Raw genomic sequence first — 14142 nt, 5'->3', positions numbered from 1 at the left:
GATGTTAAAAAAAATACTTTGACATTTATTATTTTGGAAAGCTCTTGATTTCTGAGTGAGCCATGATTTTCAGACAACCTGACTCATCATTTTTGAATGCTTCGGTTTGGCAGCCCTGTATATATTCAGTAACACAAACCCTGGCTTGCAGCTTCCAATGAGAATCCTACTGGCATGATAAGACAGATTTTCATCTCATTCACATAATTTCCAAACATCAGGAAACTTACTTAACGGCAAGAGCTGCAAAAGCTGTGAAATGTTCTCCTTGGGGAGGAGCAGAATCCTCTTGACCACGCACCTGAACAGCTGCACAAACCAAGAGAGAACAGGCAGCAGTGAATGGCTCTTTCCTTTTTGGCCAAGCAACAGAGCAGATGCTCCCTGACACATTTTCCTCTTCATTTCTCCTGGCTCTGGGCATCCCTAATCAAGTCCTCAGACCACAGCTACTGGAGCCTCTCTCATATCCAACTGGACAACTTCTGCAGGAGGAACATGCAGCTTCAAGGGAAAATACCATTGCAAACCATTTAGGACTTCACAAGGACTAAGGAACCTGTGCCAGGCTTTGAGTATGCATTCAAAGATTCTTCACCCAGCAGTTAGAATTGTATTTTTTACATTAAAATCCCTTAGGCACTTGGAGTCTGTGAGATTTTTCTTCCATTGCCTATCAAGCAGTGGTATTAAAAACAATATCTTTGGCAGCACAGCCAGCCTGAGTAGATGCGAGATGATTTTCATCTATTCATTCTAGACCATCTGCTTCTTACCCTCAGCTTTCAAAGGCCTCGAATGAGACGTAGGCCACTGAATTTTGTAGCTAAATTTCATGAACCTCTTTGAAAATGAAAGGATTGCACAGAACACAAATTTAGAGACATCAAAGGGACCTTCCCTTTTCATGCAAGCACCAAAAGCAGTGCTAAGGGAACTAATTATAATTTGCTCCATTGCCAGTTTTCACACTGGAGAAAACACAAGCCTGTTTGGCTTTAAACCTTACAAACCTGTGGCTGCCAGCTTAATATACTCCTAAAGCCAGGCTCAAATTACTAGACTAAAACCATCTTGCATGCACTAAGGCAGGCAATGAAGCCAAAAGAGCCGGCAAGCTAGCTCATGGGAAAAGTATTTTTTTATATCCCTTTGTTTTTGTTAAAGAATCAATATTGCTTTACATATTCAACGGCAGTGTAAACACTAATTCAGCTTTTTCAAAAGCAAAGATATTGCACAGATACTTTTTAAAGAGCTGATCTTTGCCCGTGCTGCCTACAAAGTCTGGAGGGAACATGATTGAACTAGAAGTGCCTTGTAAAAAGGACGGCAGAGTTCAAGGATCTCGGCCAAATGTGTCTGACTCAAGTTCTGCTGACTCGAGCGGCTGAAATCATTACGTATACATGTGTGATCTGGGCAGGCAATGGAGGGGAAGAGCTGCCCTAAATTATGAAGCAAGATCCAGGTGAAATTGTGAAAATCAAGGAAATTACAGCAAAAAAATTAGGCTTCTAGTCCAAACATGAGTCTACATGGTTGCTTTTCCAGCGAGGGTGATGGTTGGGTGGAATGACGCTGGCGTCACTTGAAATCAATAAAAATTGAAGCTGGGGAAGAATCTCCCTTTGATATCTGACAAACCTGGTCACCTTCTACAACCAACTAACCTGCTCAGTTGATGTGGGGCAAGTGGTGAACATTGTTCACCTGGATTTCTCCAAGGCTTTCGATACCATTTCCCACAGCCTTCTCACAGAATCACAGGGATTGGAAGGGACCTCAAAAGCTCATCCAGTCCAATCCCCCCGCCGGAGCAGGAACACGCAGATGAGGTTACACAGGAACACATCCAGGTGGGTTTGAACGTCTGCAGAGAAGATGACTCCACAACCTCCCTGGGCAGCCTGTTCCACTGTTCTGTCACCCTCACTGAGAAGAAGTTTCTTCTCAACTTTAAGTGGGACCTCCTGTGTTCCAGTTTGAACGCCTTACCCCTTGTCTTACCATTGGTCATCATGGAGAAGAGCCTGGCTCCATCCTCCTGACACTCACCCTTTATATATTTGTAAACATTAATAAGGTCACCCCTCAGTCTCCTCTCCTCCAAGCTAAAGAGCCCCAGCTCCCTCAGCCTTTCCTCATAAGGGAGATGCTCCACTCCCTTAATCATCTTTTTTTGCCAAGAAAGGTTGGACCAGATGATCCTTGAGGGCACTTCCAACCCAGTGTTCTATGATTCAATCCCTGCCCCGTCAAGCCAGCAATCCCTGAGCCAAAGCAGGTACTGGCTGGCCAAGGCAGAAGCTTTTTCTGCTCCCCAGGGTGTCCTTAGACAATATTTTATATCTTCCAGTGATAAACAAGCTTTCTAATTTACAATTCATGAAAATACTAACAGAGCATCTATATAGGAGTCTTAGTTTCCATTCCCCAAGCTTTCAGGACACGAATTGGTGGGTATCGCTACACCAGTAAGTCTCCAAAGGTGAATATTCCACACTTCATACTGTCAGTGGTGTAAGCAAAGCTGCTCGGACTCTGGGGCCATGGAGATGCAATCACATTTTGATGCTGAAGGCAACACTACAGCACTAGCTTCTCCAGCAGGAATCAGTCCAGAAGGCCTCCAGAGCCCGAGGAATAATACAACCAACAAAACCCTGGGATGATACCAACATGCTGGCAAAAAAATGTGTATCACTTACTGTTCTCCTGAACTGATCTCCAGAGAAGGAGAGGCTGTTCATAATCCTCAACAGTGGGAGAGTCAAAAAGCTGTCAACACAAAATTCATAGAAAGTTTTGGTGCTCCCACTCTCTCCAGACAGTTTAGCTGCACTTAGCCCTTGCCAGGCGAGCACTGCTGCAGTCATAACACTGGGAAACCGAGTGGGAAATGGAGTCAGGAGTTGCCTATGGCCATGTCTGCACCAGACAGGTGAACACTATGCTTAATTCACACGTGAATAAGATGCCACAGTAGCCCCCCCATGCAAATGCCATCATCCCTGTACCTTTTCTTCCTATAAGGGAAAGCAGTTCAAACTTCCCTGCAGGACTGGTTCTTGATAATTTTTCTGGATATTGGCTCTTCCTTCTCCCACTTGTACTATGCAACCTTTCCTCCCCTCTTGCCCTGCTTAGAAGGAGCTGGGTATCTACAGACTAGCAAAGAGATGAGACGCTGGCTGGTTGCCTTGTGGCCAGAAGATACCAAGGGAAGGGAGAGGAGACCAGAGGATGAAGCTGTGCTTATATGAAAGACAGGATACAGGAAAGAAAGAGGGAAAACTGGTGTAGCACACAAGCACAAAGGCAAGAAGAGTCCAGGGGTAAATGAACCCGAGCCCCACCTGTTGAACAGTTCAGCAGATGGTTTAGGGGTAAAAGGGACTCAGTCAAGTAGAGAGGGCTTGGGTGGGAACGGGTGTCACCTGTATGTAGATCTCAGCTTTGATTTCTTATTTCCAACTTGGTCTCGCAGCAGGTGAGCACATACTCACTGTTTGGTCTCTGCTGTAACAGAGGTTGAGCCTGTGTAATTTCCTTGACAAAGGCTTATGCTTCCCTGCGTCACCTCCACAGTTTCAGCAGTGCAAGGTCAGTGCAGAAGTGTCCCTCTGCTGTATATATCACCCTTATCTCAAGCTAAAGCATGTGATTAGCACTATACAAACATGATCTGTTTTGCAAGAGGTTTGAAATCCTTCATCTTCTCCAGTAATTCTTCTATGCCCAAGGAAAAGGCTATAATCCTGACATACAGCTCCAGGCCCCGCAAGGAGTGCAAAGGGGTGCCATGGGGCTACAGAAAAATCATTCAGCTTCCAGAAAAGCGGGGACGGCACAGAACCACCTCCTGGAGTGTCTGGTTTCTACAAACTGCACTGAAAATTAGTCTCAGTCTGTCTGTAGCAGAGGCTTGAGGCTGCGGCTGATAAGAAGTGCCCTGTGAGTCATAAGCCCTTAAATCCAAACCAATCCAAGTCACCCTATTTCTTAGATAAGGTTTGTTGCTCTCTTAGGAGAAAGTTGTCCTTTTGTATTACCTGTTGGTTGACGACTCTGCTTTCAAGCAGTTTACCAGCTCTGTGGCTCCCATCACAATAATGCTGCAAATAATTTAAGCACTACCATTTTGGATCAAAATTTTAATGGGCACTAAAGCCACAAAAGGGGGTCTGTATAGCATAATTAAATAGAATGGGCCTAAATAAACAGTAAGGTTTTACAAGTTATATTATAGTTGAAAACAGCTGGGAGGCAAAGAAAGGAGCATTGAAGATGCATGATGTAAAAAGGCATTTCACAGAATGCAAACACTAAAACTTTTCATATCGCACAAACAGTAAAACACTATGAGCACATGACTTCCCTTTGACTTGGAAGAATCTGTGTGGGGCATAGAGCATTTGCTTTTTTTCCTTCTGCTAGTCGGCACAATGGAATATTTCACACAGAAACCTAAACAGTGGCAAAGAGAGCCATTTGTCCTTCAGAAAGAAATAAATACTGCAGAAACAGGTAAAGTCAGTAGGAGCATCTGGTTCAGTCAGGCCATGGGATGCTGGATCATGGCTCCAAAATGCCGGACAATGCTGGGACTCCTCAAAATAGTCTTGCAAACAATCGAAACTGTAACAAGTCTGTTTGGCTCAGGGCTGCAAGACACTTGTTTCATGCTCATGCTGACTCCTCCAATCCACTGCAAGCAGCGACATTCAGGCTGAGCCAACTAGCTCAGCATTCAATTCTCTATCTGCATCAGCTATTTACAACATCGTGTTTGTTCCACCCCTGTCAATATTTGATCCGAGAGCTGCATAAATCCTATAAACACAGGAAGGTTTCAGTTTCACATTAAGGTAATGTTGACAGTGGTGCTGCTGAATCGTCTAAAGTCAGTGCACTGTTACTCTTTGAGAGTGAAATTTCTGGTAAACTTGGTTTTCTTTTCCTCCCAGTCGTCTCAGCAGCCCTTCCCCAGAGCCGTAGCTATTGCTGCAGTTCTGGGCTTGTGAACGAAAAGTTTCTAAATTCATCTTGGTTTATCATCGGAAGAATTCCTTCTTCAATGGGAGTCAGAATGGGCTCCTCTTTTATAAAATCTGGATCAAAGTTGCTCACGTCATCTTTGGATTTCTGTCAAACAGAAAAGGCAAAGGAAAGAGATGTTAAATGTATGTATCATCTGCTTGATCCTCGCTCTGCATCTAGTCTAGTCTAGTCTTGAGCGCAATGAGCTGTCAACTTCCACAACCCAGGCTGGGCTTACTGAAAGCTTTTTCTGGGGTTGGACCAGGAGCAGCTGGGTGCCCCCACAGAGCCTCTATCAGTGCAAAGCCTTTTGGAGCCTCTGTGGCTTCTGACAGGGAACTCCCCCCTCTGATTTAACTCACACCACCTCTGATGAGTTGCCTCTCCTGACAGGGCAGGGCAGGGCACATAAATCAGTTCCTTTCCTCAAGTGGCAGCACAGACCAAGCCATTCAAAGCAGTTATCAGCCATGCTTCCATTTAGCTGACTCCACACAGTCCCTCCTTATCTGCTGGGTTTTTTGCAGGGTGTGTGGGGGGGTGTACACTCCTCTATGCGCAAGCCATTAAACTTGCAAAATAATGAATTACTGGGCCGTGGGAAGACAAATGGCTTAGCTCCAGGTGCTGGATTCCTTCCTTCATGCCATAAAGTGGGACTGTTTACAATGCACACACACAAACTGGGTTTGTGGCACATTTTGACACAGCATGTGTTTTTCCTGCACCCAGAACAAGATGTTTTGTTGACACTGAAGCCTAATGTTCCCAGATCCTGTCTGGCTCATGCTGCAGTAAGTAGGCTCCCGTGGCCTTTGAGTCAGGACAAGAAACAACACAAGAGCCCGATCTTGAGCTGCCACAGCTTCCCTGAGTGCCTGATCCTGCACCCAGCGATCTCCACAGAGCAGGACTGGGTTGATTGTTGCCACTAAGAGCTTGCAGAGTGACCACAGCATGAGACAAAGCCACTCCACGTGACAATTTCAGAGGCAAGGAAGCCACAGAGACAACCTTGGGCAGGCTTTCCATGGAGAGCAGCACTCTCCTATCACAGAGCATCCTTAGGGCTGTGTAGGACCACTAGGAAAAGGAGCAGCAGTGTCCTTTGCAGCCTGTCTGCCATCCGAACCACTCAGCTGATAACGTCCTGAGTAGGGAATACTGTGCTGGGTATGGAACAGACAGCGAGACAAGAGACACAGCCCAGTTGTGAAGGGTTGGCTGGAACAGCCAGGATGAAGATTACTTACACTGTTTTATGTTTAGGGCAAGGGAAAGGGTTGTTAGGTGCCTAATCTGCTGCAGTTGCTTTTACAAACCTGCATCTTTTGGCTGGGCTGCCTTTGAAAACCCAGCATGGAGAGGAAAAGTGACCTGTATAACATCAGGTACCCAACCAGCAGCCAAGCCAAGACCAGAGACCTCACCTCCTGGCTCAGGGCTTTTTGTGTCAAGGTTGCGCCCCCTTCACCTCCTTTCCTGTCTCATGGTAATAAACCTGCTTAGACAGCCCAGAAGAGGAAAAAAAAACCCAAACAAACAGGAATCCCTTCCCCCCGCCCTCCTTCCCACGTACAATTCGGGGCCTGAACGGTGGCTCCATCTGACGCTGGTTCAGCAGGTCCCAGTCCAGATCTTTGAAGTAGGGGTGCCGCAGAATCGCGCTCTCGCCGCCCAGCCCCGGGCTGCCCAGCCGCATGTTGGGGTTCTTTGTCATGAACTGCAAAATAACAACAACAAAAAAGACTGTTTGTTTCCTCCCATCCGGCAGAGCCACGGGAGAGGGACCTATTAGCAGTCGCACAAAAGCTTGTCCTCAGCTTTCCTGTTGAACCCAGTTGCTGGCCAGACTTCTCAATTTCATTGTACTGGAACTGCATGCAAGGAACTTGACTCATTCTCTAGAGGAAGAAGTTGGGGTGTATTTCTCCTTGGTCCCTTTTCTTTTGGTCAAATCCTTGGTTACCAAAATAAGAAAGCTGAGTTGCATCGTTTGCAATATTATAGATGTTGCACAGTGGTTTTGGTGGTTATTCATTTCTATATTAATTTCTCAGGAATACAAGCTCACTCTCAAATGCTGCTCACCAGCCAGCCAGGCTTTGGACTGGAGTCAGTCCTGAGCTGTGCCTTTTTCCTAAACCTCAGCCTGCTGAAGCGCAGCCAGAAGCCTACACTTTCCTTCCTGTCGTCTCGGGAAACAGAGGAAAATGAGCAAGGCACTGGCTTTTCAAGGCTGGGGCTTTTTGAGCCCCCCAAGCCCCAGACAAAGGAGAGCAGACAGGTGACCATCTCCTCTCTTGCTGGTGAAACTCTATAAAGAGGCTTTCTTTTTGTAACATTTTTACTCTGCCACCAGTGAAAAGAAATCTCAGTCAAAGTGCTCTGATTTGCCAGGGAGCAATAAGCAAAGCCGTACATCATGCACACGGCGCGGGAGGGCCGTGGCGGGCGCCCTTTACGTCCCGACAAGAATGATGAAGTGTGAGTGTTGTGGATGTTTCTTAGGGGGAAGGGAAATATTGAAGGAGGAGGGGAATCCTTTCCCCAGGCAGGAAAAGTGCTAGTTGGCTTGTTAATTTAGGAATCTAGTTCTTAAAAATTCAGTAAAAACTGATCTTACCCCTCGCCTCAAGTATTTCTAATTCATTGGAGAAATCAGGTTATGTTTGAACTGTGAAAAAAGCTGCTTTTATTTGCCTATTGAAACAAGGAGGTGTCCAGACGATTTCCTTGAAGATGAAAGAGCATTATGTTTAGCAAACAGCTGAACCAGCCAAACCAGACAATCGGTCACTGTTTCAGAAATGACCAAGTCTGCTGCATCTGAGCAATGGGGAAATGAAAAGAAGAGGAGGTGCAGTGAGAGACCAACTTCATTCTGACTGCAGGAGCTTTTCAGAAGGTACAAATCCTCCTAGGACGAGTGGATAAAAGATCTAGTCATTCTCTACCTAGAGAGATGATGAGGAGAAGAAAGAAGACTGCCAGATTCCCTATGGCAGAACTGTTTTCCACCATCCCACCCCAAAACGTCAGTGGAAAGAGCTGCTGAGCGCGTCCAGATTTCTAAGAGCAGTCACCGGGACAGGAGCAAAGCCAACATGGCAGCTGCTTCTGAGGACTCTTCCGCTCTCAGTTATGCAGCATTTCCAGGGTCAGGCCCAAGGACAAGCACAACTCCTCTGTCTCCCCAACCATTTCAACCTGTTTTTCTCCCTTTCTACCAGGAGAACCCAAACACAATTTGTTTCCCAAGAGACTCTGCCCCAAAACTTCTGTGGGATAACGATCCCCAGACAACAGCTTGGTTTCCAAACCAGAAATGGGTCAAGCCAAAATCTCAGAGAGACCTGATTCAGACAAGCCTTTGCAAGTCTCAAGCTAAACTTCTTTGGTTTGCAAAGCAGGTCAGAAATCTCTCAGCAGCCCCATCTTTCTTTAGAAAATCCCTGCCCAGCTTCTTTGTCCCCACAGATAGGTATCTGCACCTCACCAGCTCTTATTTGCATTGCTGGAACAGCTAGAAAGATCAAACAAGATCAGAGCTTGCTGCTGCTGGGAGTGGTATAGACCAAAACAGTCCCAAAACACAACATAAAGAGAAGGAGAGCTGGGAATAAATCCCGTGTCTCCTGGCTCTTGACCTACCACCACCTCCATTAGACCAGGAAGCTTCTGCTAAATCAGGAGGGGAAAAAAAAAGAGCAATCATGAAAGCAGATAAATCTCTGAAAAGGGCTGGTAACATGCTCTGCTAGGGTTCCCATTCATGCTCAACCATATAAGACCAAAACCTAAACTGGGCTGCCCATTCCCAGACCAGCAGAGTCCTGGGATATAAAAGTGTGTTTACATTCCCGTTCGCTTGTTTTGGTCCACAAGATGCCAAAATTGCACCAAGTGAAGGCATCCGATGCAACAAGCCGAGAGCCAACATAAATGCATTCCTGGCTGCTTAAAACACCCTTTTTGCTGGGACAATGAGGATTAGCCAAGGGTCATCCCTTGAGGTGGGCTGTTTTGAGCTCTGAAAGAGCAAAGCATAACATTCAAAAGACAACTGTTCGGGTTCAACCAGCATTGGACCCACAGATTGAGAAACCTAAGTTGGGTAACTCTAGGCACCATCTACCCCAATGTTTGGTGTCCAAAGGAGGCAGGAAGAAAGTGAAGGCTTCAAATTCACCCACTGCTGGGACACGTCCCCCTGGCTGGCTGCTGAGAATGATGCTGGGCTGCCACAAAACCCCTCTGAACTAATCCTTGCCTCTGACAGGAGTGAGCTGACCCACAGGACACCCCACCAAGCAGCATCTTCCCCAGCTGTCAGGCCTGAGCTCAGCACTGCTGCTTTTCTTGCTCTGTAAAAACAGGGCTTTGAAGGCACAAGGGTACTAAGGGATTAAGTGATCCACCAGCACTATAAACCACTCTGGACAAGGTTTTGCAGACACTGCAAGTGCCTAACGCAGGCTAGCAGGACCTCAAAAGTGAGTATAAGTCATACAATCCAAAAAGAGCATCAACGCAGCATGAAGAGGCCTCCTTTCCATGGCAAACTCACCCCAATCTGCTACAACAAAAGGGTGGAATATTATTTCAAAGGATAGTCTGTCTCTTATCGTTAACTTACATACCTGATAAACATATTGTGTGGTGTGTTGAGACCTCTCAGTTGCATCTGTGCATGGGAACAGGCACTGAAAATGTTTTATTTAAGCATCATCGTGCAGTACATGAAATATGTTCCTGTGCTCTGGGCAGCCACAGCATCCCTGCAGGTTACTCAGCCTGCGGATGTTCACACTCCTCTGCACCCAGGGGCTGCGACAGAAAACGAGAGATTGGCCATGGCTGCTGTTCCCTTATGTAAAATCTCCTGGTGAGTTTTGGAAACAGTTGGTCCATCACAGGCTGGTGATGGTGGGGTGTTTTCTCTGGGAAGGGGCTCCAGTCTTTATCTGGCAATCTGCCTGAAAAGCAGACCTGCAAGCAGTGACTCCAACAGAGACAGTACTGATACTTTGCACTGGAACAGAGTTACTTGCCTTACTGTAAGAGGTATGTAAAATAAAAGGAATTTTTTTTAAGACAGTTTCCACCAAAATGAATAACTAACCCTCTCAAACACTGTTGGAATTCACCAGAAATTATTGCACTGGCAAAGAAATGGATGAAATGTTGCCAGGAAAAAAACAAAAGACTATACTGACCTCTCAAAAGCCCATGAATCCTTCTCTTTCTCTGCCTCAGGCCATACTGACATTTCTCAGCTGCTATAGGGTAGCATTTGACAGCCCATCTCATGCCGCCTCCACTATCTGATGGCACTTCTAGCAAAGCAAACAAAGGACCTGGGATTTCTGAGCAACTTAATTACAAGCTCAGCCTTCATCTCTGAAATAAGTAGCTGGAGCCCGTACTCAGGTCTCCAACCGCGTAAGAGGCATTTCTGCGGCAGGAAGGGTGAAGCTGGGTGCCCCGAGCACCCAGATGCTGCCCTCTGCACACGAGCAGGCTGCGCAGGGGAAAGGATTTTGGAAACGCAGCTGATCTTTCACCAGATCCCTTCGGCAATCTTCTGAAACAGCTGGAAAATGTCTTACAAAGTGTTGGCTGCTCCTGGCATCCACTGTAAGGCCACAGTGAGATGGACTCCTGCTTCCCAGGTTGGAAAGCCCTAAATGTCCTTCCAAGCACAACCCAACAATGTTTTTGCAGGTGGTAAGATGTTCAGCAGAAATTTTTTTGTGGCAAGATGTCATCTCCTTGTGTTTACTGAGTATCTCTAAGTTTGTACGATAATTAAGAATTCACCATGAATCTCAGCTTTTAGCACACAGAGCCCGGTGAGGAAACACAGAGAAAAAAAAATTCAACAGTAACAACAAGACACCAAACTAGAGATGTTCCTGAGCAAAAAAAAATCCACATAATCACTCAAATCTAAGATGCCTCCCAGCAAAACCAATAGCAAGACTATCAATCCTAAACTTGAGCCAGTCAAGCCCTCACCCTGTGGTCACATCCAGCTGTGAGTAATTATTCCATTCCTGGTGTAAAGAGCCCCTTGGGAGCATCCACAGACTGGGTCACTTTGGGCTGCAACAGTTTGCCAAGCAGCAAACTTGAGTGAGGCTCTCACCGACCTCAGCTAACCCCTCTCAGCAGCATCGCAGCCAAAACCAGCAGCTGGAATGAGCCAAAAACATGACTTCACAAAATCATTTGAAAACATCTACTGAAAGAAAACGTAGCAAGCCATGACAAGAAATTAAAAGCTGGAGATTAGTCCGCAGAAGGCCCGTGAAGTTACAAGGGAAAAACGCAGACGTAGAAGTGCCAACCGCTGGGAAAAATCTGCGTCAGCCCTGGGAGCTCAGCCCGTGAGCAGGTGATGGAGAGCAGGGGACCTGCACCGGTCCCCCCCTTCAACCACTACGTGCCTTGGACCACGCTGGGAAGGGCTCCAGGTCTCCAGACTCCTCCAGTGCTGCTCACATGCAGCATCGCAACTTTGGTCTCAAGAGGCTGAGTCTGCAAATCAGTCTGGAAGTCAGTGAAGGGATGTTTGCACAAAACAGATGTTTCTAAGCATTAATTTCCTTGAATTTGCAAGTTCCCTTTCTCAATACTGGAATCCCTGATAGGTTTTACGTAACTCATATATGTGCTATTTGCATCAGGATAATGAATTTCATGAATAATATTACAGTGACTAGATTACGTGAAATTGTGTCACATTCCAGAGAAACACCAACAAGCCCAGATCCCTTCTCAGAAGGAAGAAGAATACAACGTCCTCCTCAGCTATTCCTTTCACACAGCCAGCCATCTGGATGAGGAAGAAACAGTTATTTCTTGTATTAAAGAAAGTCTTAGATGCACCAGCTCCCATCACGACTCGATGCCCTGGGCAGGCTGTATTTACCTTGCCCCCAAGCAGCTCATCTTTCAAGTGCAAGTACATGGCAGAGATGGAACCTCTCCCCTGTCTTACAAGCAGGGAACAGAGACCCTGAGAAATTAATCCCTTTATTTAGCCAGGAGCCCAAGGGCTGCCTGTCACAGATACAATGGCAGACCCTAAGTCTCACCTCCTCTCCATCATGACACTTGCCTCAGAGAACCCCTATTCAGGATTGTGACAACGCAACAGTCAAGCTCAAACCATCAAAGGAAAGCATAATTTCCTTCTTCATGGTATTAACACTTCCTGCCTCTTGGTGTTTCTCCTGTGTTGCTACCAAAGTGAAAATCAGCAGTAGCACAGGAGATTTATCACCCCACAGTCTCCCCTCCAGTAAGGAGGGAGAGCAGGGAGATCAGGAGATACCCAACAGGCTCATCTTCATTAAGATTCATGAGCTAAACTAACAGGGCAGAAATTAACTCGAAAGGAAATAAGATTTCTCAAAGATCTATTTGATCTCAGACAAAAGGGAATCGTTATATAAATAGAGCAATTACTCTAATTAAGGCTTCCCTCCATGAATCTCTCAACTGAATGCTGCAGTTGCTGAAGACAGTTTGGCCGCCTATTACGTAAGGCAAACAAACCCGCAGTCTGGGGATTCATCAGCCTCCATCCACCCCTGAACAAAGGAGAAGAAAGATGGCTCTACGGCTCCGTCTGTTAATGTCTGTATGATTTTTAATGACTGGAAGCCAGGAAGCATTAGCATAGTAGAGAGACTTTTTTTTTTTTTTAATAGAAAAGCTGTTCTTTTGAGCCAGTCTTCTCTTTTGCTCTCTTGGGCAAGTCTCCCATCACCTATCATCACAGTCTTGCCGGGGCAATGCTCACAAACATGCCTTGCTCCCCATACCAGAGCAAATCAGGGCTCAGACACACAAGTGGGTTACAGCGACCGAGGGAGCCCAATTTCAGCTGAAGCTCCACAGCTGGGAGCAGGGTGGTGAGAGAGCTCTCCCATGGAAGTCCTCGTACTTACAGTAGCTCAGCTGGTAGCTGGTAACTTAAACTGCAGTGATTCAGCCACAGGTATGAGCCAGCTCTGTTGTGAGGACAGGCTGAAAGAGTTGGGGTTGTTCAGCCTGGAGAAAAGAAGGCTGTGGGGAGACCTTATTGTGGCCTTTCTGTACTGAACAGGGGCCGATAAGAAAGATGGGGACAGACTTTTTAGCAGGATCTGTTGTAATAGGACAAGGGGTGATGGTTTTAAACTAAAGGAGGGGAGATTCAGGCTGGACATGCGGAAGAATTTTTTTACATTGAGGGTGGTGAGAGCCTGGCCCAGGTTGGCCAGAGAGGTGGTGGATGAACCATCCCTGGAGACATCCCAGGCCAGGCTGGACGGGGCTCTGAGCAACCTGAGCTGGTGAAGATGTCCCTGCCAACCCAAACTATTCTATGACTAGAGGCCATGTGGTGTTTTGACTTCCTACCCTGCACACAGAAGGGTCATTTGCTAAAAGCCCTGATTTGTACCAGGGCAATTCATCACGCTGCTGAGCCAGAGTGTGACCCACACATGCACAGGGTGCTTCTACCCCTGTGCTGGCGTTCTGGCTACAGAACACTGTGAGGAGGTGAGATCTTTCAGTACAGAGAAGGTCCAGTGAGCACAGTGCCAGGGCTCAGAAGTACAAGACTGCCCTGAAAGTATTTGAAGGAGTTGGGGAGGAAGAGAGTGTGAGATCTCCTTTATTTCCTTTTCTGGATAAAAAAAGGAATGGGAAAGGAGGTAAAAACCAGTCTTCAGCCCCGTTCCCAAAAGCCAGAAGACTGTAACAATAAGCAGGACAGCAGTCACATGTTTAACATGCCAGCCACAGGCAAGAAGGACAAAATGTCAGTACAATGGATATTAAGCAGATGAATTTGATCTCGTTTCCCCCTAGTGTAGAAATGGCTGCTGGATGCTGCCCAGTCAAAGCTCGAGGGAGCAAGAAGGATTAACTGTATTGCAAATAGTACTAAGCAAGAGACCAGCAAAATAAACCTAGGTAGACAGAGCAACTCACGTGTGGGATAGACACGTCTGGCTCCACATCTCCGGGAGGCGTAAACTGATGTAACTTCGCTGACTATCACCAGGAGAGAACTTGGCCCAAAATACAGGAATTAAA

The 14142-nt window shown here is 46.5% G+C and overlaps 1 protein-coding gene across 3 annotated transcripts in view; it reads right to left on the bottom strand.

The window, feature by feature from the left end:
• Positions 1 to 4142: 4142 nt before the first annotated feature.
• PRKCH (protein kinase C eta) overlaps positions 4143 to 14142 on the bottom strand; it is a 121473-nt gene continuing 111473 nt past the window's right edge. For all 3 annotated transcript variants that reach the window (XM_021292786.2, XM_065065840.1, XM_065065841.1), the window contains 2 exons: positions 6623 to 6766; positions 4143 to 5148 (listed from right to left, as the gene is read on the bottom strand). In XM_021292786.2, coding sequence (XP_021148461.2) covers positions 5002 to 5148; positions 6623 to 6766 — 291 coding nt within the window. In that variant the 3' untranslated portion in view covers positions 4143 to 5001. The remainder of the gene's footprint in view (positions 5149 to 6622; positions 6767 to 14142) is intronic.

Source organism: Columba livia, chromosome 5 (assembly GCF_036013475.1).
Source record: "Columba livia isolate bColLiv1 breed racing homer chromosome 5, bColLiv1.pat.W.v2, whole genome shotgun sequence".
In the NCBI taxonomy this organism is placed as follows: domain Eukaryota; kingdom Metazoa; phylum Chordata; class Aves; order Columbiformes; family Columbidae; genus Columba; species Columba livia.
Note: the sequence above shows the minus strand (reverse complement) of the source record. Positions and strands in the feature narration are given on the sequence as shown.